This window comes from Anser anser (assembly GCF_964211835.1).
Source record: "Anser anser genome assembly, chromosome: 13".
Taxonomy (NCBI): domain Eukaryota; kingdom Metazoa; phylum Chordata; class Aves; order Anseriformes; family Anatidae; genus Anser; species Anser anser.
Genome location: NC_139734.1, coordinates 15,486,907 through 15,510,440, shown reverse-complemented (window position 1 = coordinate 15,510,440; position 23,534 = coordinate 15,486,907). Strand labels below are relative to the sequence as shown.

Below are 23,534 nucleotides of genomic sequence, written 5' to 3'. Positions count from 1 at the left end.
TTAACATTTGATTAGCAATTGCTCCTTGTTGTGCTGAGCTTGAAATAGGAGTACAATTAGGAACAGGTTTCTTCTCTGCCTCATCCGCACTGCCAAGATGTATCCAACCAGCAGGGCCATAACAAAACCGCCAGTTTGACTGTCCTGCTGCTGAAATGGGCTCTTCTGTCCGTGGGCTAATGTTGTTGAAAGGGCAGCGATGCCTGTTTGTGCGTGCACACATGCACTCAATCTTGCAGGGCAGAAGTACGGATCCTGGTATTTACAATTTACAAAGCTTTAAATTCCCTTATTTTTAGTGGCATTTGGTACTTGGTGCCAGGGAACATTGAGTTTTTCTGTAATACGCGTTGTGTTTTGTTGCTGTCCAAGACAGAGAAAGCTCTCTAGAGCTCAGAAAGAAGCAAGTAAAATTGATGCTATTGATGTCGCATCGAGTTTCGGCTTGTGCATGCTCCTGTGCTGCCAAGGCAGCCTGTCCACAGAAGGGATGGAAAGGAACGGAGCTGGGAAATAGGAAGGCAGAGGGGAGGGCATCAACGCATCCAATGATGAGGGTTGGTTAAATAATAAAGAAAATATTTGCTAATAAAAGATAATTTTTTCCATGCTATTTCTAGGGCTAATAAGCAAAGGAAGTGGAGAGAATCGATTCTCCCTGTTGCATGCTTGTGCGTGATCAGGCCACAAAATTCAAAACACATGAGTTTTTGAAAAGTCCACAACTTTAGGCTTTTAAAATGGGTTCCTTGCCTTGATTCTCGCTAGTGATCAGATAATGACCTTCGTAAGCAAAACAGCCCCAGCTGTATTTCATAATGGGAATATACTTCTGTACATTGTAATGAGCTGTTAACAGGGAACAGTATCGTGTGAAAATCTGCACTTTTCCCATGATGCTGCCCTGATTTAAAAGCCACCTATAAATTATTCAGTGTTGCAAATTTAAAGGTTAGGATTGGCTATAAGATATATCCCCTTTCCTCCCCCCCCCCCAACAATGTTTTCAGCAGACTGGAATTTAAAATGGAAAAACCTGACCTACTGGGAATCTCAGGGGTTGTGTGGGAAGTACGGAAGTATGGTGGCCTTTGTGTTGGGTGTCGGAAAGCATGTGGTCGGAGTAGGCGACTTACATAATGCGAGGAGAAAGAACAGCGTTGCTCCTTCAACACTCTTTCTTACCAAGGCTCCTGAAGGATGGCATCCAAAATTTTGCGGGCAGTCCTGAGTTGGTAGCTTGAGTCGAGTTTCTGAAAGGTTTCTAGCAGGGCCAGAGGTTGGCTTTCACTGCTGGGTTTGGTTCCCGGGGTCCTCTTCATGATGCGAAGCGGTACGTAGCTGGACATCCAGAGATTTTCTGCAATACAGCACTCTGGATGTGGATGCTCGATTATTAAATGTATATTGCAATTCTGAATATTATTTTAGCTGCAAGATCAGTCTCCATCCTCTCCAGCTTTTTAGGTTTGATCGTATTCCAGAGGCTTACTAAAAACATGCGAAGAATTTCAGTAAAACTCAGTGGAACACTTTTATTAAATTTTTTCAGTCATGCAAGCTAAATTAAATGACAGCTCTGTCCACCAAAAGATTACAAATATCAATCAGACTTCCCCCCTAAACTTATGAAGGAATTAAATGTTTTTCTAAAAGTCTTCTATTCCCCGTAATAATCTGTTTGGCTGTTCTATTTACTTTACATATTTTTGAAGTATGTTGAAAGGGATGATTTCTGCCCTAAAGGAGCACAGTGCTTGTATCTCAGTGCCGATATTTTATCTGAATTTGTGGGCACAATTTTGGTATTGCTCAAATTGATATTTGCAATACTGTGAGCATAGTTTCCAAAATGAGAAAACGGCTATTAAACTACAGTCCAAGGAACACAATGTTGATTCCTTTTTGGAGACGGGAGATTAATGATAAAAAGTATGTTGCAGCTCTCACTGTTTATGTTAAAATTGGAAAAACAAGACCAGGTGGCTCAGTGGGCTGGTGGGATGGTGAGCTCTGAGTGAAGTGGTTGTTAAGAATGAGGAGTTATAAAGATTTCAACATACGGTGGCCCGTCCAAATCCAGCTGAGTCATTACCCTGCGTTGCTGCATCTGTTTTTGTCTGGTCACTGTATGGTTATGAATAATTGTATAAATCATGCTGGGACGCCCCAGGGAGCTTTCCTTGCAGAAATGCTCGGCACACTGTTCTGATCTGGTTTGTTTTTTGAGCTTCAGGGAGACCACAGGACAAGCCAAGGAACAAATATTTATATGGAAACCAGCTGGGACTGCCCGGCATCCCTTGTGCCAGTGCCCTTATGTCCAGGGTGGGGGCATGATTTAAAAGCGTGAGCTTGGAAGTAAAACTGATGCACGTCTGAGCTGGTGGAACTCGTAGTCAGGAGCAAAGGATGTGGCCCACGTGTTTCTTTCCGTGGTTACTGTGCAGATGGGAGATGAATGCCCCGCAGACACCTCTGAGACATGTGCATGCGCGCAGACTCCCACAATTAGCTCTCTCGTTTACGTTGGATACATTATAGTGTATTTTTGCCATTATGGTTTAGCAAAGAAGAGCAGATATGATTGTAAACTCTTGCAGCTGGGTGAATTGTGATTAAGTTAAAGCTATCTCACTGTTACATACTACTTTAGTGATCACTGGACTATGTATTTTCCTGCCTCTTACTATAGGCTTTAAACCACAGGACATGAATAAACTGTAATGTTAGGGTAGTAGTCAGCTCCAGTTGCTATTTAAGGATGGAGAAGCTATGTTCAGTCCACTGAATATAATTTCATAAAGCATGCAGACCATGGTGGAGGTTGTGTAATGGTAGTTGAGCATGGCTGTGGCTGTGGCTCTGGCTGTAGCTTCATGGCAAACAAGGCCTGCATGGGAGTCATTACATCTAATTTGGCTGCTTGGGGGTGGCCTTTCAGCAAAAGCAAACCTCCTTTGCCTCTCATTTTTCACTGCTTCCCTGGATCATCTTCTCTTCTGTACCATTTTATTTCCTGAAGCGTTTTTCCTGGTCATGTTTTGCTGCAGCGCATCCCCTCTCCTAGAGGAAAGGTGTTGGCTGAGACAGTGAAGGCGCGTGCTGATGCCCAGGCAGGTTTGCAGGGCTGAGGATGTCTCGATGCCTGCAAGCATCACCGTACCCATTGCACACCACCATCAGCTTGCATTGGCCACATCCGCACCTTCCCTTCCCCGTGGCTGAGGATGCTGCACTTTCTCCAGGTGTTGCTGTAGACTGCACTGACTGTTTCAGATAAAGCCAGGCTAAAAGCTGGGGCTTCACTGGAGTCCTGTGAGTGGTAACCCTGGGTTGTGGTGTGTAGAGGGGCTCTGGTTACATTCATGCTCAGAGGGCTCCAGGGCTGTGCTCGTGTTTCATGTTTGCTCCCTCTGCACCCGCTTCCCGGCTGTGCCGTGTGGAGGAAGGAGCAGCACGGGGTGGCCGCCAACCACTGCGCAGGGACATGCAGCCAGTGAGGCCCGTGTGGCATTTTTCAGAAAGTTCCCGTTTTGTTATGGCTACAAAGGCTGAGAAATTAAGCTGCAAATTTATAGCATGCCAAAAAAAAAAAAAAAAAAGTAATACAAGAAATGCTCAGTAATTTCAACGTTTGAAAACAAACAATTGAAAAATTCTGGTTCCCCCCCGACCTCCTCCACCCCTCCTGCTAAGCTTATTAAATCTGAAAATATCCCAGAACTTAATTCTCTCTGCTAGAAAGTTCCTTAGGCCTCTGCTGTTTCATGTGAGTAATGAAAGTTATGCTGCTGACATGTACGGTGAGGTCCCTGCTGTTTTGCTCCATGCCTCAGATGCAGAAGTGAGCATCCTGTAGCCGCATGGTTGCAGTTCCCTTGGTCCGTAAGGGGCTTTTTTGTGTGTTCTTTTTTAGTGGTTGTGTGCTGGGGCAATGAGCCCTAACTGGTATGGGACACCCTCATAATATTTTCAGCTGATAAACTGCTCTGAGGAATGCTGTTAGCTCTGTCATTTACCAAGTCCTTATTTACAGTGAGCTTACTTATTGCTGAATTCCTTATTTACAGTGTAAAGATGTGTTGCAGGATTTGACAGGCGTTGTCTGTCCGTGGCATGTGGCTGCACGAACCACGGTGCTTCTTGGTCCCCCTTCGACATTTGGGCTCGATGTCCTTGCCCAAAAGGTGTGCGGTAACCGGGGGGGCAGCGCTGCTGCAGCCTGCGGGAGGGCTGACCAGGCATCGCTGCCAGGAGTGGGGCACAGGTCTCGCGGTGCCATGGCATGTGAGAAACACCAGGCTCTGCAGCAAGAGCCAGTGCACGACGTGCCTTTGAGCACGATTTCCCCTAAAAACATTTCATAAACACTGGGGGCTTAGTTTGGAAGAGAGAAATGCAAGGAGTGATAAGGCCTGTGCAGTTGCCGTGTTTGGTTTGTGTGAGGTCTGCCCTGCGCTACGCCCAGCTCTGCATTTGCTTTGCTCTTTTTTTTGTGGTCATGCAATATTCTGGGAAAGGCCTGTAAATATCTAAATAAAATAAAGCTCCTGAAGAGTGAGTTGGACATTCTGAGCCAAAGCCTGTTGAAGGCCACGGAAACTCATCCCCCGAGCTTCCCTGAGTTTCGGGGGGATGAGCTGCATTTTACCTCCTAACGCGGGTGTGGAGCCAGGCCATCTCTGGTTCAGGGTATGTGGGCACGGCCGGACTGCTGCTTGCTCTGAGAAGAAACATCAGGTTAATGCTGCAGTTGCCAAAATGCTTATGGTGATGCCGGGGTGTCCTTGTCCTCGGTTGCTCCCTGCCGCGGACCTGTGTGGGTCTTTATCACCCAGCCCTGAGCTTTTGGGGAGGGGAGAAATGCATCAGGGAACACCCCCCCCACACCACCACCGCCTTTTCTTGCAGTGTCCTTTTGTCTTCCGTTCATAAAAGCACGGCTGTGGCACAGGGCAGACTGCTGCATGCCCGAAGGAGAGGTTTGCCGCGTTGCTTCTGCCCGCAGGGCCCGGCGCGCACAGACAGCATGGCCAGGAAAACCGAAGTGGTCTCACGTCGAGCCATTTGTTTTTCATTATGCTATGCTACTCTTAATATAAACAATAAGGTATGTGGACATTGCCGTGGACAGAGAGCCAGATGCTGAAAGCATTCCTCCAAGGCTGTATAAACTTCAGCAGCTAAATATTTTAGGAACTGTTTTCTAAGGCTAGCCTAATAGTTTAAAAATATAACCTAGATTCCAGATATTAAAAAATGCCTTGAAAGGCACGCATATTGCTGCAATAGATGGAAACAACTAAACCCCTGAAGTAAGCAGAAGGCTCCCATTTTGCAATATCTTCTGTTACTTATCCTTTTCGTTATTTTTCTTAATACTGAGATTAAATTCAAGAAGGCTTTTAGCAGTGTAGTGGTAGTGATAGAAATTTTCAGCATATATTAATGGGCTGACTCACACTTTCAAAGCGAAGCTGGGTTTATGATGAAATAGCTGGGTTCTTTCAGCAATAGCATAATCAGAAAAGTCAGTGGGAAGAGGAAGCCAGTATCTTAAAGATGTGTCTAATCCTACCATGCACCGTGAAGGGGCAGCATTGAGATCTCCCACCCGTGTTTGAAAGCAGTCCTGACCCTGCATTCAGTGGAGGTATTCAAATCTTCATCTCAGTGATGTGCAACCTGTCATGATTAGTTAGGACTTGACTTTAAAGCACTGGAACTGTTTTTCTGCTTGAAAATACCAGAGTTGCTTTGTGTGGATTACAGATTCTGTCACTGCTTTGCTTTGCCTAGCAAAGTTAAACCCTGCCTTAATCCACTGCCGTTAGAAAGCTCATCTCTACGAGCATCTTCAAAAACACACCAGGAAATGTGAGAGGTTTGGAAGAAAAGCCTGGCCGTGGGGGAGGATGTTTGTAGGTGCTCCCGTCATCACTGTGCTGACTGCCTTAGGCAGGGCTATGCCAGGACAAGGGCTCTTTGAACCTCTGTGGTAGGATTCGTGATGTATGGAGCTGTCCTGGTTGCCCAAAGTGGTGTCAGTGCCCCTGGAAATGTTGAGGTCGTTACTGGGCCAGTACTTCTAGCTGAGATTGAGAGCAGCTCTTTGTTTTATTTTCTCATGTCCACTTCATGCTCTGCCAAAGGACTGAATGAGTGGTCCGTCAGTCTAAGTCTTCTCTGGAAGTGGTGGGCTTGATTTTCCGAGCTGCTCTTTTCTTGCAGATCCCAAAAACTTAAACTAGCATCCTCTGTACTTCAAGAGTAAAGAAGGAGATTTTTAGGTTATTTTTGTGGGGCACCATACGGATCGGAGAGATCTGTCATTTCTTTTCACACGTGTTACTTCTCAGATAGGTGATAATCCATGACAGCCACGCAGTGTTGTCTTCCAAAAGATCGCCTTATATCGAATTGACAACACGAAGACCCATGGTAGCACAGCAGTAACGAAGCCCGGGGCTGAGTTCAGCTGCTCCCTGTATGTGAGTGGGTGAAGGATGCTTGCTTCTGCTTGCCCTCCACCGCTGACTGCGGCTCAGCTGCACCGTTGCTTCTGTGTCCAACTTCCAGGGGAAAAGAAGAGCTTCATCTTGCCACTAGTTTTTGTCGTGACAGCAGGACTCAATCTGGCTCAACTCTGGAAATGCGTTTGGCTGCTGACCCCAGGGCTTCGGTGGCTGGTAGATGTCCTCCAGCCTCTGGTGCGAGGCTCACTGGGGAAAAGCCAAGGATCAGAGATACTCAGTGTGGTTTTGTTTCCTCCTCCTGTTTCTTCCACCGAGGTTTTGTGAGTGGTTTTGTCCATGAATGAACCTGAGCTCTTCAGTGCTTTGATACAAGGCATGCACTGGCTCACCATTGTGGCTTCACCCAGTCCTGTCCCCTTCTTGTCACCCAATCCCTCTGCAAGCGTGAGATGAAGAGGTGGGGAGGGTGGCAGAAGCTGTTAAATGACTGTCACATCCTGTCTTTCAGCTGCTCAAAGGGATGGCTCTGCCCCGCCAAAAAGCCATGGGCAAAACCACGGAGGAGGAGGAGGAGAGCGGAGACTGCGATGATGAAGATGACTGCAGCAGAGGCTCTGGGGACGGAGAGCTGCGAGTGAGGAACCAGCTCCGGTTCTTAGCAGGTGATGGGGATGGTGGTCCTGCAGCGGCTGTCCCTCTGGGGGTTGTAAGTCTGGGTGACGGCACGAGGAGCTGCTCAGCTTTCCGCTGCCATGGCCCAGAGGCTGTTTGCACTCAGCGTCCTGCTGGCTAGCCTAAGTGCTGCGGAGGCAGCAGCTAGAAAAGTAATGCGGTTGCTTTTCCAGGTGGGTTTTGCAGGGGTGTGTTGAGGGCAGCCTGGCTGTAGGTATCAGTCACCCTCTTCTCTCATTCCCTCTGCTGCCCACGCTTGTGAGTTTAAAGGTGAGCTTCTCTGCTTTGTGGAGGGCTTCAGAAAATCAGTAAAGATGGCTCGACTGCAGCAAAACATCTTGGTTGTTTCTGATGTAGGGTTTAGAGACTTAGGGTAATTTAAAAACAAATGGGAAAAAAACAAACAAAAAAAGAACTCAGCTTCATTTTTCAGAAGTGATTTAGGTACTCAGGAGCCTAAAATTGCATTGACTGTCAGTATGATTCATGTCTTTGGTTGCTTTGAAGATGGCTACAAAGCATCCTGATGCTTCAAGGCTACATTATTAGTAAGGTCAGCCATATTATTAGTAAGGTCATTATTAGTAAGATCACCCGGTCACCCATTGGGACGAGGAAGTCAAGGTCCATTTGCTACTTGGGGAGTCACAAATCTGTTGGTGTGTGCCTTCTCCCCGACCCCCTAACTGCTGCTGTCCTCCTCCTGACTCCGTGGAGCTCAGCAGCACCGTCTGTTGTGCTCACATGAGCAAGACCAGGCTGCTTGAGGCCACGTCCACTGTGGATGTGTGGTGTCTGCTGAACGCGGGTCTGCGGCTGGGGGTTTGGTCCAATTAATGCTGGTTCCAGCGCTGCGCTTTGCTCTTCGAGAGACCAGACAACTGAACCTGGATAAAATCAGCTTTACTGCTTTGAAGTTTAAGAGGCAAATTTGGGCTCTTAAACGAAGCACAGATGTTTATAAATTCCCTTCCATTGGTCTGGGATAATTAAAATATCCTTAATGAAGTGAGAGCTGAAATATTAAATGCCAGTTTCATATCAAAGATTATTGACACATTATGTAAAATATATAAAATACATATATTCAAATATTGGTTAAGGGAAGGAAAAGCCTTTTTAAGTCCTCCAATCCAGGTCTGAAAGAGAAATATGTAATTCGGAGAAGGATAAAATGTCCTTTCTTTCATCCAAGAACTAAATATCAAAGTGTATGTTAAGGAAATGCAGGTGATCCACATTGTTCTGAGTTGAGAGCAGAGATATGTGTTTCATTTTCCATGATCTTTGTGTCACACGTTTATGCTATTTTAACGTGTTTCTAATTTCCTCTTATAGCTTTCCTTATAATATCATTGGTGATCTCTGAAGCTGTGTATATAATCCTTTCTGCCTTCTTCTATCTCTCTAGGCTAGTTTAATCACCGTATTGATCTCCCAGATAACCTGCCTGACTAGCAATTTAGACCTCTCTTGTCACTGTGGTATGTGAACATGTTACATGAAAAGAGGGCTTATCCTCCCTGTACTACTCTGCTGGAGGGTGTTTGCTGCTGACTTTGCTACAGATTGGGTAAACATTAACTTTACAGAGTGAAAAAGCAGCAGTGGCTTGGGGCATTGTCTTCTCGTCAGGTTAAGCCTCTCAGGCTGCTAAGAGCACTGGGTTTGACCAGCACAGCTTTTAGGCGCTAGCTGGCCTTGGAGGACATGTGCTGTGCCATCGTGGTGGCCAGAGAGACTTTCTGGATCTTCCTCAGCTGAGCATGCTATTTTGTGTGTGTGTGTTTTGTCTTAGAGCAGAAAGGCAAGTTGATCTGACAGGGGCAGAATCATATTTGGTTGGTATTGGATATAAATTGTGACTCTGTTCAAGTTTTATGTTGGAAACAAGCCCAGGAAAAGTTGCTGATGGTGTGGAAATAAGCACTTTCAACATTTTGAGAATATTTCTTTTCACTTTGAAAAGGGTATTTTTCAATTAATTTTTTCCATCATATCATAAGTACATAAGAAAATAAAAGGGACCAGAAACCATTCCACGTTTCCCCCTGTTCCACAAATTCTAAATTTTAGGTTAGCAAGCCGATTTGAAATGATGCCAGGCTTTGAAATCTGGAAATACTTTGTGAAACAAACTTTTACATTTAGCCTGGCTTTATCTCCCTCTTTCCCAAGGTGGTTACCCTGTAATAGAGACACAAAGGACTGGGAGCAGCTGGGATTGAGCCGCTGACGGTTCCCTGCTTTTATCACACGCTGGATGCTATGCAGTGCTCAGGCAGCGAGGCGGCTGGATGGCCAGCAGTGCATGTGTCCTAGCGTGGTGACCAAACGTGCAAACCCCCTTCGAGCATGTTTCCCTGCTGGTCCTCAGGTTTGCTGTTGGGGAATGCATCTGGGTGCTTTGCTTTCTTTTTCTTAGAGGTCTGGTTCAGCTCAAGAGGAAATATCCCTGGCCCTGTGATAGCAGCAGAGAACTCCTCCCTCGCTAAGGGTTGACTGTGCTGTACAGATGGACTTGGCAGGCAGCTCTGCAGCGTGCGTCGTCCTGTTATCCAAGGGTAACAGGATAAAAATCATGTGGTCCTGTGAAGTGAGGTTGTGGACCGCGTCTGGGCCATGTGCCCCGGGTTCTTGGCCCTGCCTTAAAATCTCATTTGTAATGGGATCACTCTATAAGATAAAGGCTTTAACGAGGCACATAAACATCATGCTGCCACCGAATCTTTGCAGCAAAGTGGAGTGCGAAAGGATGTGCATCCCACTGAGTGTCCTGTCGGTGACACGGGGAGCAGGAGAAGTGGGGGACTCCAGCTGAGCGCAGGCAGGCACCGGGTCTGCCTGAAGGTAGAATGAAAAAGTTGTCAGTTTGCCGCGGCCTTTGCATGGGAAAGCTCAGCGCTGTCTCACCCAGAAGGCAGGTCGTTTGGATAGTGCGTCTGTCCTGGCAGTCAGACTTTCTCCCGCTCCCCGGCACGGGTGCCGCCGGTCCTGCCGGGTAATAACTGCAAACAGCTGCTCGGTGCTGGCCTCAGCGAGGTGTCCCTCCGAAGGGTTGGAAAAATGTGGAAACTAAAAAAGAGCAAAAGGAGGAAAATAAAAAAAGTCAGTCTTGAATACAGACTAGTTTTGATTTATCGCCTGTTGTATAAAATGTAACCTTTGTTTCCTATTTATAATGACCCTGTAATAACTGGACAGTCAACTTAAACTTTAATGATTTAAACATACTTGTAAACTGTCAAGTCAAAAGTTTGTGAGTGACTATAAACATATGCTGGTGAGCGCTATATGCTAATAAATTCATTATTATGTTGCCCCAGTGGGAAACATGGAGATGGCAGACTTTTTTTATGATAGGTCTTTTATTGTTTGTCACATCTGCAACACATTAAGGATTTTGAAGGCAGATAATGTTTACAATAAGAGGAGGATTGAAAGCCTTCCAGCTCAGTGAAGAGCGCTTCCTGTTTGTCAATGGAGTAACCGTGGAACTGGCACCCTGTGCACGGAGCTCCAAAAATAGAGATGTGTACATACGCACGCATATATTTATGCCACACCAATGGCAAATCATGCCAGCGAATAAATTATAGTATTTTCCCCCAAATTGCGAGTCAGTGCAAATGCATTCCAGAATCTATGATACAAACATGTCCTCGCACACTGCTGAGATCAGTCAGCCTACACCACGTACCCAAAGCAAACAGAGCCTGGGGAAGCTGGCGCTTCGCTGCTGCTCCAGACAGCCACCCGCTAATTAGCTCACCTCCGGCGTTCTCACTCAAGATGCCACTTATAACTGACAAGCCGGTTGCCAGGAAGCCTGAAAATAAAACATGGGTGCTGGAGACGCTCCTGTGCCGAATGGCTTTAGCAGGGGCTGTGGGAGAGGAGGTGCAGCCTTTTCAGGTGGTTTGCAGAGGTGGCGGTGGATGCAGTGCCCTGGGCAGCTCGCAGGCTATTGGGGAGTTTGTTGGGATGGAAACGGTGCCTTTAGTGGCAGGAGCATCACCCGGGAGCATCCTGAGCAGTCCAGCAGCTGGGGTCAGGGGAAAAGGGGAAGATTTACCCTTCCAAAATATCTGTGTTAGGCAGTAACAAAAGTTGTCTTGGGAACAGATGGATTTGGCAGAATTAAGCAGAAATAGTTTATCCTGGGAAGGGAAGTTGGCCTCATCCCATGAGATGTATAAGGATAGATGTATGCAATAAAGATATATAAAGATGGCTTGGCAGTGTGTGTGTGTAAAACAGCTCCCCTGCCTGGCTGTTCGTGCAGGTTGGACAGCAGGGAGTGTTGCCTTTCTCATCTCCCTTGGTTATTTATAAGGGCAGAGGGAATTTGCAGCTTGAGCCCCATTGCTGGCGCGGTGCTCAGAAAGCACCTTGTTTCTGCACCCTGCTTTCTGCTGCAGCTTCTGCTGCCCAGCCAAGCTGGCTGTGTGGTTTTCCAGCAGTCCGCGCATGCTGTACCTGGGTGCTGGATGAAAGTCAGGATCAGCACCAGGTGTCCCTTGCTTTTCCAAGTTCTGTAACTTTAATAGCTTCTGCCTTGTTTAGCCACTGATGTGTCCTCTAGGCTGGGTCATCTCAGGAAGTCTTGACAAATTTCTTTGGTTGTGTTCCTCTCATTACCCCCATTTTCTCCCGGTTTTGTTTCTGGACATCCTGGGAATCTGAGCTCCTTCTATCCCCAGGCTGTGGCAGGGAACAGGAGATGCTGCTGCTGCCACGGCATCTGAATTTCTTTTCCATGAAGAGCAGCAGGCTGCTTGTTTGTGGTCAGAGAGGGGGGTGTGGGTGCCGGGCAGTGGCAGCACTAGAGGCCAGGCAGGGTCACTTTGTTTGCAGCCCTCGTGGTTTCTACAGCCCATTCCTGTGGGAAGGCTTCCTCTAGAAGTGGGTATTCATGCTGGAAAATGGTTGTCCTCAGGCTTTTTGGCCACCTTTGCTGCTTGGCGGGTGTATCTGCATGTAACAGGACAGCGTGGTGGATGCACCAAGGGTGCTGTGAGTGCGCGGGCATCTGCTGGGGCGCTCTCACTGCTTGTGTTTGGAGGCAGCCCAGCGGCATTTAAAATATTTACAAGATCACCTCTTCGGATTCTTTATTATGGCGATTGTTTCTCTGTAAATGCCTTCAGGGTGCCCGTATCTGAGCTGCAAGTATCTGCTGATGCTGCTCTGCCTGATTTAGTGCCGAGCCTGGACACTCAGTTCATTTGGATGTTTATCTGTCTGCTGAGAGACACGTTTTGAAATACCCAATTTGCTTGAAAATACTCCTTCAGCAGGTGGAAAACGTCCCTGTCTGTGTGGATTCTGCTGACAGTGTGGGGACACGCGGCTGTTGTGCCTTCCTGCTGTACAGCAGGAAGATCTGTCGCAGGACCCACTTACTGTGCGGGGCTCTGCCCCACTTTCAGCAGAGGTGCCCCGTCCTTGTCCCCTGTGACTAGGTGAGCTGCTCTGGTTTGAAGCAGTATCCTTCTGCTGTTTATTTTTTTCCTGTTCTAATAAAAGCGTTAGGACTTTTAACTGTATTTTTTGTAGCAGCAACTTTTTTTTTTTTTCCAAAGACGGTGCTGTTGAATGCTTGACTGAAGCAAGGATAGCAGAAACATGCTGTTTTACAAGACATTCATCCTGTCCCAGGGCAAAAATCCGACAAGGCCGAATGTCAGCTAGATTATCCTGATGGAAGAGCTGGAATTGTACCAAATAAAACAGTGCAATAGCTTGATTATTGCTTTTCTATTTCAAGTGTTTGTGTTTGTTGAAATTTCTCCTATTAATGAAAATTTGGTTGGAAGTCAAGAATTCTTTGTCGCTGTTCAAATATAAGCAAGAAGATAGAGAGGGGGGTCACGCAAAGCAGTTGGCTGAAACTGTAACTGAATATCAAGTTCACTAATTCTCTTTTGAAATCAACAACATTTTTTTGGTTTTTAGTTTTTAATTGACAGACTGGGTAAATTATTGGTGGCTTTCAGAGATGCGCTTGTTTATAGGACCCTTCAGATGGCTGTTTGTGATGGTGTGACTGTTTCAGGCCTCACAGGATATAAAATGTGTATATTTTAAAGGTTGCTTTTAACTTTTATGCTGAGAGTTCCTCCAAAGCAATGCTAAGTCCACAGCTGAAAAACTAGAAAGTTCGTGTATTAGTATAAGTATGCACTTTGCAAAGTGCTGTATATATACAAAAACATCTATGAAATCAGTAAGTAAATCCACTGGGTATGTTAATCCCATGTTCTTACTTTTCTGGTCTTGAGTTGTATTTTTTAAAAGTATTTTCAGTGTAGTGGTAGCAGGTCTAAATCTGACTGAGACATTTGTATGTTGCGTTTTTAGGAGCTGGTTTCCACTTCCTTGGTCCCCTTTGACCAAAAGTGAAGAATAATGTACCAGGTTTTTTAAAGCAGGATCAGTGCAAGACATTTAAATCCTTGATAGTTGTGTAGCCGTAAATCAAATGCATCACGTTCACAATGTGAGAGGAAATTGGTCTAAATACTTTTGGAATCTCAAATCAGTGCAGACAAGTCTGGTTCCTGGCCTCAGTATATGGTGACCGGGTGAAATCTAACAGTTTGAGATATACCCAAGGTCAGGTGAGATGATTTGCTGCTCTTACACCATACAAACGCACAAGTCTTTGTAAATCTGTGGTTGCTTTTTAGTCCCAGAAGTTTGTAATGCTACTCTTCTGGCAAAAGGTTTTCCCTCTATTCAGGCTTAAATATAGATTGCAAGTTTGAGTAACAGTTTGTGTTGTGCCAGAGTGTCTAAGGAGACATTTTTCAACAGTGTAATTTGGGAGCTGATGTATCTTTAAAGTGTTACTGAGTGCAACGTTATACATGACTGAACGCATCAAAACAATTTCAAGTATGCAAAGATCTGCCCAGTTGCAATAGTGATAGTCATATTTATCTTTAAAGAATGATGAATCTGTTTTTCTGTGGCTTGAAAATGCATGAGTTCTTCTGAAGCTGGGAAACACACTTCCTGACTCAATACAAACTTCTTTCTGTGCTGTTTTTCTTCAGGGAGAGACGAAATAGTTTAGATGGATTTCTTTTTAAGGGACGACAATAAAGGGATATTTCAGACAGAAGCAGAGCAGGTGGTACTTGCTAATGGACTGACAAGATAACCTTACACTGATAGTCAGGGCTTCGTATCTGTGCCCGTTTGCCGTACAAAGAGAGGTTTGTCTGCAAGCCTGATAACAATGCAACGTGTTGATTGACTTTTCACGTAGGAGAGGGTGCCCCTTTCATGAGTGGCTTGGCTTTTACTAATGCCCTACTGCAGGTAAGCTGATAAGGGTGATTACAGTGATGGAATAAATGAGTCTGTAGCGAGCAGCCCTTCCTGGTGTGGCGGGAGAGGGCTCCTGCCCCAGAGCATGTCCCAGCTGTGCCAGCTGCTGCGTGTGCCCGGCGCTTGTGTCGGTGTGCTGCCCTCAGCCATAAAACATCCCACAAATGTCCTGTGTGTGTTGGGCTGGGCTGTCCCACATCCCTGTCCTGCCCCGTGTCTGCTGGGGCTCGTGGTCTCAGAAAATGTTGGACGTGTCCTGCGTGAAGAAGGGCTGCTTTCATTACTGGCAGTGTTTCCACTCCTCTGCAATCCAGGACAGGCTGGCACAGCCTATGTCCTTTCCTTGCGGACTTCTACGTAAGCACACCTCACTGCGTTGTCTTCAGCCCTGATACGGAGCAAAGGCGGGTGCCCTTGTTATCTCATCCTTGTGATCACATTGCAATTTGTTGCTTCTGGTTATACCTCAATGGCCAGGTTTCTTTGACCACCGGAGTACCGCCGGAGGAGAGTAGGCATGGGACAACACTGCAGCTGATTTGTGGCTGCAGTGCTGCAAAACGGTGGCATGTGGAAACAAACCACAGCCACTGGTTGAAAGCACGACTGGGTTGGCAACACTGGGATCCTTTGGAGCATGCCACTGTAATGCTGGGGACTGGACTTCAGGCAACGAGTACTGAATGTGAAGGACATCGTGCAGCAGGGACACCCGGAGGTTGTATGGAGTCGAGAACACAAGAAGGGAAGCTCGTGGAACTAAGATCCATCAAGGACTCCTAAACAAAGCTTGGCTTAGGATGGCATTGACATGCATCTGCCTGGAACACATCTTGGGGAAACTGTGTGGAAAAACTGCAAACACAATTAACATTTGTCCAGGTGACCCTGTCTCATCAAAGGATCTATGAGAGGGTCCTGGGCTTTCAGCTGGGGCTGTTGCATTGCTGTCAATCATCTTGGCCTGAGAGAGATGTCCAAGAGGATAGATGTTGTTTCAGGTGGACCGTGGAAGTCAGCTCTTACTAGAAAACTTGTGTACAACTTTCACAGTACCTTTGAGCCCTAAAGGGAAGAAGATGGGAAATGCTGAAACTCTCAAGACTGCCTGAAAAATCCTGGCATCTTGGTTCCCTTCATTGAACTTGAACAAATATGTGTTTTTACATGGGATATCACGCCAATGACTTAGCAGTGCAAGCTGCAGCATTGCATTATGGCAGCAAGTGAAGGCTCTGCGGAGCTGGTGTTTACTTAGATGTGGCTGAGTGAGAGCCTACACGGTAGTGATTTCCTTATCCGAGATCCATCAGGTTAGGATAGATGCAGACGGAGCATTGCACTCTAGAAAACTGTTTTTTACATTTTTCTATGAATACAAGTGCATGTACATGGACCTGATCCGAGCACCTGGCACTGGTGGTTGATACTCTCTATGCCAGCAGCTGGAAACACAAACCTGGCCTGGAAGGAGCCTGTCTTTTTAGCCCTTGCTGAAAAGATAAAGAAGAGAGGGAGAGGGATGCTCCTCCAGAGAAATCTCCCAGGACTTGGTGTTTTCATGTTTCATGAAATTCATGTCTCTTTCTCTCTTCTCCCCAACCCTTGTCTTGCTGTAATTGCAAGTAAAAATAGCTTGCATTGGGTCTGGACTGCAAATCACTCGTCAGTTCGTGTATTACCAGGACACGATCGGTTACTGAGTCAACACTGCTCTGTTCACTTTCAGTGCGCTTCAGAAACGGGGGAATTCATCATTCGTCAGGAGGAAGCTCTCTTCAACTGTTCTGCATTAGCTGTGACCTGTGCGTGCACATCTGCCGTCCTCACTGGGGCCAACACCAGTAGTAACATGAACTGAACCAGGTGTGTCCAAGCGCTGGCTCCACCAATTCCCTGATGGACCTCCACCAGCTTCCCGACCCCTCGCACAGGGAGATAAATGAGCTGTGAACTGGAGGAGAGAGGTCCTTCCCACGCAGTGGATGCTGGTGGGCTGCGCTCTGCCTTCACCACGCATCCCTGGCCCTTGTGGTTTCCAGGGCTTTCATGGCTCTGAGGAGAACCCAGATGGCTCTATGCTGTATCAACAAATTTCACGCAGCTGAGTGCTTCTGAATTGCAAAAGCCAGGTTTGTCAATCTTGCCAGCTCTTGTGGGTCTATGGTATATCTCACTTTGGGCTAAAAAGGGCTGACCCCAGAACTTAACCTTCCACCGTGGTGCTTCTAGGGCAGGCTGGAAGTTTTCTGATGGGGAGACTTTGATTGGAAAATGCCTCTCTGCTGGAACTGAGATGTAGTGAAGTATGCTGGGGTTTTGGACAGGTTTTCTGTTTTGGAAATAAATTCAAACATCTTTCTCTGCTCCTGCAGTGGGGAAATGCAGAAACAGCCTGTTTGCCCATACTGGCATGTGTAATATCGTCAGCTTTCACTCCAGAGTGGCTTTTTGTCCTTGTTTGAGATTGTTTTAATTACACCACGGGAAAAATGAAATCTAAATGAATTGATTGGACTTTGTTGGAGTGGTATGTTTTGGCCTCCCCAATTCAACTTGCCTTTTTTTTTTTTTTTTTTTCAAGCAACAGAAAATTTGGACACGTTTTGCCTTTGTTCTGCTTTGGAGCAGTAGCACATTCCATGTTTTCTGTGGGAATGGAAATCTGGCATTTTGACTAGCTTCTGTTGTTTCAGAAAATGTCTTCAGCGGTATTTAGAGCTCTTGACAATATCTTGCTGTCCCAGGCGCTTCCCGCATGGGTTGCCCTGCACAGGGCAGCTGCAGCAGGAGGCTGGGTCTGCGCCCAGCGCGGGTCATAAATACAAACCCAGCCCGAGGACGTTACTTGCTAGCAGTGAGTTTCTTTATTTTCTGAGACCTTACTTCGAGAAAAAGCCTTGTCTGGTTGTCCTTTGCTGGATACTGAAAGTCCCTGCGTGTCCAGGGTCACTGCATCCTATCTATGGCTGGCTGCTCCCTTGCTTGATGATATGCCATTAGTTGCTCCTAACCAGGCACGCTGGGGTGAATGCACTGCAGTGGCAGGTACTGCTGGTTGCTGTGGGACCTTGCTCACTCCAGGCTGTGGCTGCTTTGGCAGCTGGACAGGCTGCCAGGGCGTATGTCACCATCTAAGGTCCAACACAGGACTCCCAGCAGGATTTCTGAAATGTAAATTGCAACTGCAATGTGATACATATCCTTTATTTTTTCCCTTCCTGTTTTAATTCAAATGCACTCAGTATCTTGAGTCTCTGTAAAATCATTGGGCTTGAAGCTATTTTGGAGTTGCTTGTGTCCCATGGATACTGGAGACGCTTCCTGCTTGGGGAGTCAGACATCTGCTGAAGCATGTTTTTGGACTTTTGTGTTACGCAGACTGCAGTTGGCAGGTGGGAGCTGGTGGTTATTATCAGAGTCTGAGTAATATCCTTTGCCTCGCTGATAACTCTCCACCGGCTGCTCTGCAGCTTTGGTACATTTGCTCGTCCTGTTCTGGTTTCCGTGTAGATCGTTCTGGTAAAAAGTAAATAAAAGTTGTGTGCTCCCCAAAATCATAGCAGAACACAGCCTGCAGTATTTCTTCCTCTTCCCTTGTCCACATAAATCATCTGCTAAGGCAAGCTCAGAGAATGTGAAAGAATGCATTTATAGCAGAAATGCTCTCCTTTCCCTCCCTTCCAAGGGCAAACTCTCTTGCTTGTGATTCGGTGTCTGCTGTCAGGGAGCACCTGATGTGCTGTCGCATTTGATTTCTGTTCCTGGCACTTGTAGCTTTATTTCTGCTGTTGCAAAGACGAAAAGAGGCTCAAGGTGTGCCCAGCACCACGCAGCAAACACGTGGCTGCATGCAGGGCTGGCTCGCCCCTCCGCGTGGCTGATGTGCGTTCTGTCCGTGGGTGCTCTCACCAATACACTGATTTTTTCCAGATGTGGGTCAGCGGCGATCATCAGGTTGGGTAGGTCGCTGCTGGAGCCTGGTGTGTTTGCTGGAGGTGTCTGTCCGGAGGGGAGGGCTGTGTTGGGAGCTGCTGCAGCCAGGGGCGGTATTTTGGGTGCGCAGAGCAAAGGCTCTGTGTGCCCTGCATTACCGCTGCGGATCTTGTGGGGAATCCTTTCTCAGCCATCTCCTTGTCTTTTTGATGCCCCCTTCCTGCTCCCTGTTTACTTTAGTTTGCTCTTGAGCTACTCTAGAGGAAGAAGCCGTGTGGTTTTTCCTGCCTGAGGTCTGCTGACTGTTGGGTTTCCAGGGAGGAAGCGCCAGCTTGTGGGCCAGGTACTGATCTTGGAGGTTCAGCTGATGCCTTTCCTTCTACTCGGCTTCTCTAAATGCTTTGAATGGCTGAACACAACGGAGGCAGCACGGTACTGCAGGCAGAGGAAGGTCTGGTAGTCCCCAAATGCACAAGTAATGCCACCGAAATCAGTCCTTGGGCATGCGTACAGCTGGGCACCGGCTGAAGTACCTTGCCGAACTGAGCCAGGTACTTCAGGCTATTAGCAGGTGCTAAATAGGTCTTTCCTATTTAGTGCCCTTAATTTATTAAATCAGTCAGCAATACTCTATGAGAAATAGTGCTGGAAAAGGGAGCAGAGTGAGCTCTAAGTTTCCAATTTCTGCTGGATCAGGCCCCTGGAGATCTGTGTGATCTGGTGGATTGGAGGCAGTGCTATTGCAGTGACTCATAAACAGATGTGCCCAATTTACATTGCAGCTTAATACCTTTGTTTAAAAAAATGTTTTTTCAAGACGAATGTGTTAAAGCAGATGTTTCCAGTAAAACAAATGCTTGCGTGATTTACAAACAACTTCCCACCGCCAGAACTCATTAGAAAATGTGGAAAAAAGAAAAATGATTCTGTGTACCAACAAAAAAGATAAAATAAATCAAAAAATAAGCAGACTGCGAGGAGGTATTTCTACATGTTGAATGAAAAGAACTGCTGTTCTTGGGTGGGGAAGCAGGAAGTTTGAGAGTGATTTCGGTTGCTAATGGCAGTAAGACTAACCCTGATCAACTGCATATACTAAAGAGCAGAAACTTGTCTGTAAAAATACTTATCCATGTCCTGTTATGTAGGATACAAGGTAACTGGGACCGCTGTGTGGGATTGCCCAGAGGCTACCAAATCCCTCACATCCCATTGAAACCTCCTACAAGCCCCCACACACTGACCAACTTGATTTCCAACATGCCAGCTCTGGCCAGCAGAACCTGAGTCTGGGTTTAATGCTCCAGGGCTCCCTGGGCACGGGGGACTATACAGAGCTGTGGGACATCCCTGGGCACCCCCACTGCTGTTGCTCTGTGCCTCATCTTCCAGGCAGCAGGGCCCAAGGGGAGTTTGCTGACCTGGGACCGTGCCCTCACCGGTATTTTTGGGCTGTTGGGGAGGGCTCCCGAGGGCAGGGGACGTGGGCTGGGTGGCCCATGTCTCTGCAAGGTGGCACCCTAGCACCTAACAGTGGTGTTTCCCTCTTGCTGGCGTTTGGGATTGAAATGCTTTGGGTGCTGGGTGGGAGCAGGGCTGTGGTGCTGGTGGGTTGCTCTCTCCAGGCACTGCAGTGTTTGCTCTGCTGCATCTTGCAGCAGGTGATGGGGAGTGAGGGCTTTTTTCTTTCAATCAGTTGGTATTAAGCCACACCATGGCTTTGTGGTAGCCAGGGAGTTCTCTGCAGCCTGTGCAATCCCTCTGCCACCTAAATCCTTCAGTTTCTGAGTCCAGTGCCTCCCACTCATCTCCCCACACCAACAGGAGGTGCCTTTCTGGGGCACTGGATGGCTGTGGGACTGCACTAACCATAAAGCAAAGCAAACAGATGCAGCTCCTACAGCAACCCTTGCTCCACAGGAGGACACCTGCATCAGCCTGGGTCTGTCCCCGAGATCCTTCTCTGTGCATCCCATGGCAGGGGCTGGAGGATGTTTCCTCTGTCTGCAACTGCTCAGGTCTCTTGGAGCAAACTCACAGTGTCTTTGCATTTCCTCAGGGGGCTGCGCAGGGCTGTGCCTGTTCACCTGCTCCTCCATGCTTTTGGAGGCAAAGGCAGGCATGTGCTGAGAAACTCTGTCATCTCCGGTCTCTTTGGACGTGCTTTCCGCCCGGCTCCATTGTGGGGCTGCCGTCACACGGTGCCTGCAAGTCCGGCACTCATGTTACATACAATTTGACACCCCATGTGGTCTTAATGGGTTTCCCAGGCTACAGCTGCAGCACAGCTAGCACTTTTTGTTAGCTGAGGGGGCTGGCAATCCCCCTTTGCTGTCCAGCTTTCTGTTGCACCAGTATCATTTTTTATGCATTTGTGTTTTTGTTTTTGCATTTGTTACAAAAACCTAGAACTAAGGAAAAAGTGTGTTTGTGGGTCTGCAGGCTGCTCATCTAAATCCATTGTTTCTTGGCACATGTGCCCAAGGCAAATGGTTTGTCTAAGGGCTCTGCTCACAGTGCTGCTTCTTGGGGCGGGAGGGGTTGGGAGGATGGGCAGAAAAACGCAGCCGGGGCATCCTTCTGCAGCCTGTCCCACCCAGGGTGGGGTGCCACAGCTGCCTGGTAGCCAGCGGCATGTAACAGGCAGGAGCAAGGATGGTTTGGGGACCTTCTGTTGCTTCTTGGCTAATTTCTCATCAGGGCTGTGGAGTTCATCTGTAAGAAAAATGACCACTAAGGTCAAAGACTGGCTGGGGTCCTGAAGGAATAAGGGCTGGGCGGGTGCACTGAGAGAGGACTGCGGGACTTTGCTCCCTGGTGTGTCTGTTTCCCATGCTTCGTTCAGAGTAAAGCCTCGAACGGCTGCCTTTGCAGGGGGACTTGCTGGGACCCAGCTGGAGGAATTAAAAGCATGCTATAAAGAGGGGGATGCTGCTGCAAAGCAACTCGGGGCGCTCAGGGGTGCTTTTTCCAGTTTGCCCATTGATGCTCATGGACCCTCCTTGCAATGTCAGCTCAGTTTTAGCCATTAGCTTGTGCTTGGCTCCTGAGGACCACGAGGCTTCAGTGCTTAATTAACCTCTGCAAAGCAGGGAACGTAATTAATGCCTGTGGTGTGCTGCGAGGCCTTTGGGTGAATGGCAGCACGCAATCTCTACGCTTTGCTTTTCCAGAGCAAAACCCCGCGGTCAGGTCTGTGGAAGCCACTGCTGGCCGGTGCCACGCATCGTGCAGAGGCTGTCCTGGGAAGGCCACTTGTCACAGCTCGGTGTTTTGGGATTTTGGGTCTCTGCCGGTGCAGATGTGGCTTGATGCGTCTCATCTCCCCTCCGTGCTGCTGCACTCCTGACAGGTGCAAATCGTCACAGGGACGCGGAGCCGAGCAGAGAAAAATCCCACTGTGCTCCGTAAAAAGGAGTGATCAGGGGATAACTCCATCTGCTTTCCTATTGTTTCTACACCGGCTTTTGTAATTTCTTCCTGAATTACCATTGGTCTTTAGTCACTTCTTCAAAATAAAGGGTCAAAATTACCCCTGTTAGTTTAGTGCTGCTTTTTGTTAAACTGTCCTGCAAAGACTAAGCAAAATGGATGAAAAAAATAGTAAGTTTTGGTAGCTTAAGGACAGCCAGGCAGATTTCCTTCCTGATATCTCTAAAGCTTTTTTTTTTTTTTTTGTCATTGTCAGCTTTGTTTTTGTGGGTGTTAAACATAAAGGAGAGGAGAACAGATTGCAGGTACACTGAGTTCCAACACAATTGACTGCCATTATTTAAAAACGATGCTTTTAACCAAGTCTATAAAATCACCTCCTCATTTATAAATTGTCAGGTGTAAAACTGCGTGTTGTACGGGATTGTTCTGTCACACACCGTCCTGACGCTGTCACGCACGCTCCCGCTTTGGGTGATCCGCAGACATTTTACAACACTTGCCACTGAGCGCTAGCAGACATAAATCAGCTCTTTAAAAGTGTAAATGTTTTATTTCCTATGAGTTGGGCAAGATATTTTGAAGGGAACAAAATGTAAATAGAATGAAATTCTTAAGCAAGATTATTGATATGACAGGACTAAGGAGCTTGGGATTCTGTGAAAAGTGCCTCTTTTCATCCCTCTAATAAGTCCATTACTTGCACTCGGGAATATTTTAAGGTCCTTTTCATGCTGAATCTGGAGTTGAGCATGCTTTGCATTTCAAGCTTTGTCTATGAATCAGTAGAAGCCAAAGTTATTTCTGCTTTAAAATAACAGGAGCAGGGAACAGCTAATCTCTTTTCATTCTGAGTCCTTACATTATTTTACTGGACAGAGTTTGTGTTGGCTACAAAACAGGGCATTCACAAAATCTATGAGAAGGAATTTAGTCTAAGAATGAAGCCTAGATTGCAGTATGCATAAAGGCTCCTTCTCCTAAGGCCATTAAGAAATTCCAAATCTGAGCTATTTTGAACAGTGACATTAAATTAGCCTTGCTAATTCCAGTAATTCAAGCTGATAGCTGAGTTTACAAATCTACTAGATGAGGCCTTCCCATAATTACAATCTCAATGTGCTTTTCAGCTAAGGTGAGTTGGCACAAAAAAGATAAATAAATAAAAGGGGGGAAAATGCTCTTTCTGTTCTGTCTTTTGAGATGAATATCTCTAAAGAACAGTTAAATGGCTGTATTGCACCAATAAGACATTCCCTGTCCTGGACTGGAAAGTTCATTTTTCCTCTAATGTGCAAGTATAAGAGCAGAAAAGAGACTGGATTTTTCACTGCTTTGTTTTTTCTGTTGTCTGTTTTCAAAGGAGCATTGGTACTGCTGGTGCTTGCAGTTCAGTTTTTAATTGTTTATTTACAGATAGTTATTTCTACTGGGGAAAAGAAGGGCTATGACTATTTTAGCCTCTTTTGTGGTGGACAAAAAAAAAATAAACCTTTGGTGGATAAATCCAGGTTGGAGCAGGTGGAGTAATAACACAAGCAGCTACCCTTCTTATTCCGCTGGAGAAGTTGATTTCCAGATCCTAACACAGCTGGACATTCTCAGGGTGATGGAAAGGTTTTGAGGATATGTTTTCAAAGCCATAAGGCACAAAAACATGAAACAAATAAAAACTGA

General features: G+C 46.7%; 1 protein-coding gene across 4 annotated transcripts in view; it reads left to right on the top strand.

Moving 5' to 3' along the window:
* GPC3 (glypican 3) overlaps positions 1-23,534 on the top strand; it is a 148,945-nt gene that overhangs the window by 113,976 nt on the left and 11,435 nt on the right. Inside the window, exons 7-8 of one of the 4 annotated variants that reach the window (XM_083796866.1) lie at positions 6,988-7,141; positions 16,219-16,355. In XM_083796866.1, the coding sequence (XP_083652992.1) occupies positions 6,988-7,141; positions 16,219-16,337 (273 nt within the window). In that variant the 3' untranslated portion in view covers positions 16,338-16,355. Of the gene's footprint in view, positions 1-6,987; positions 7,142-9,329; positions 9,537-9,576; positions 10,381-16,218; positions 16,356-23,534 lie in introns of those variants that run through there. The other 3 variants (XM_083796867.1, XM_083796868.1, XM_083796865.1) reach the window with 3 other exon arrangements.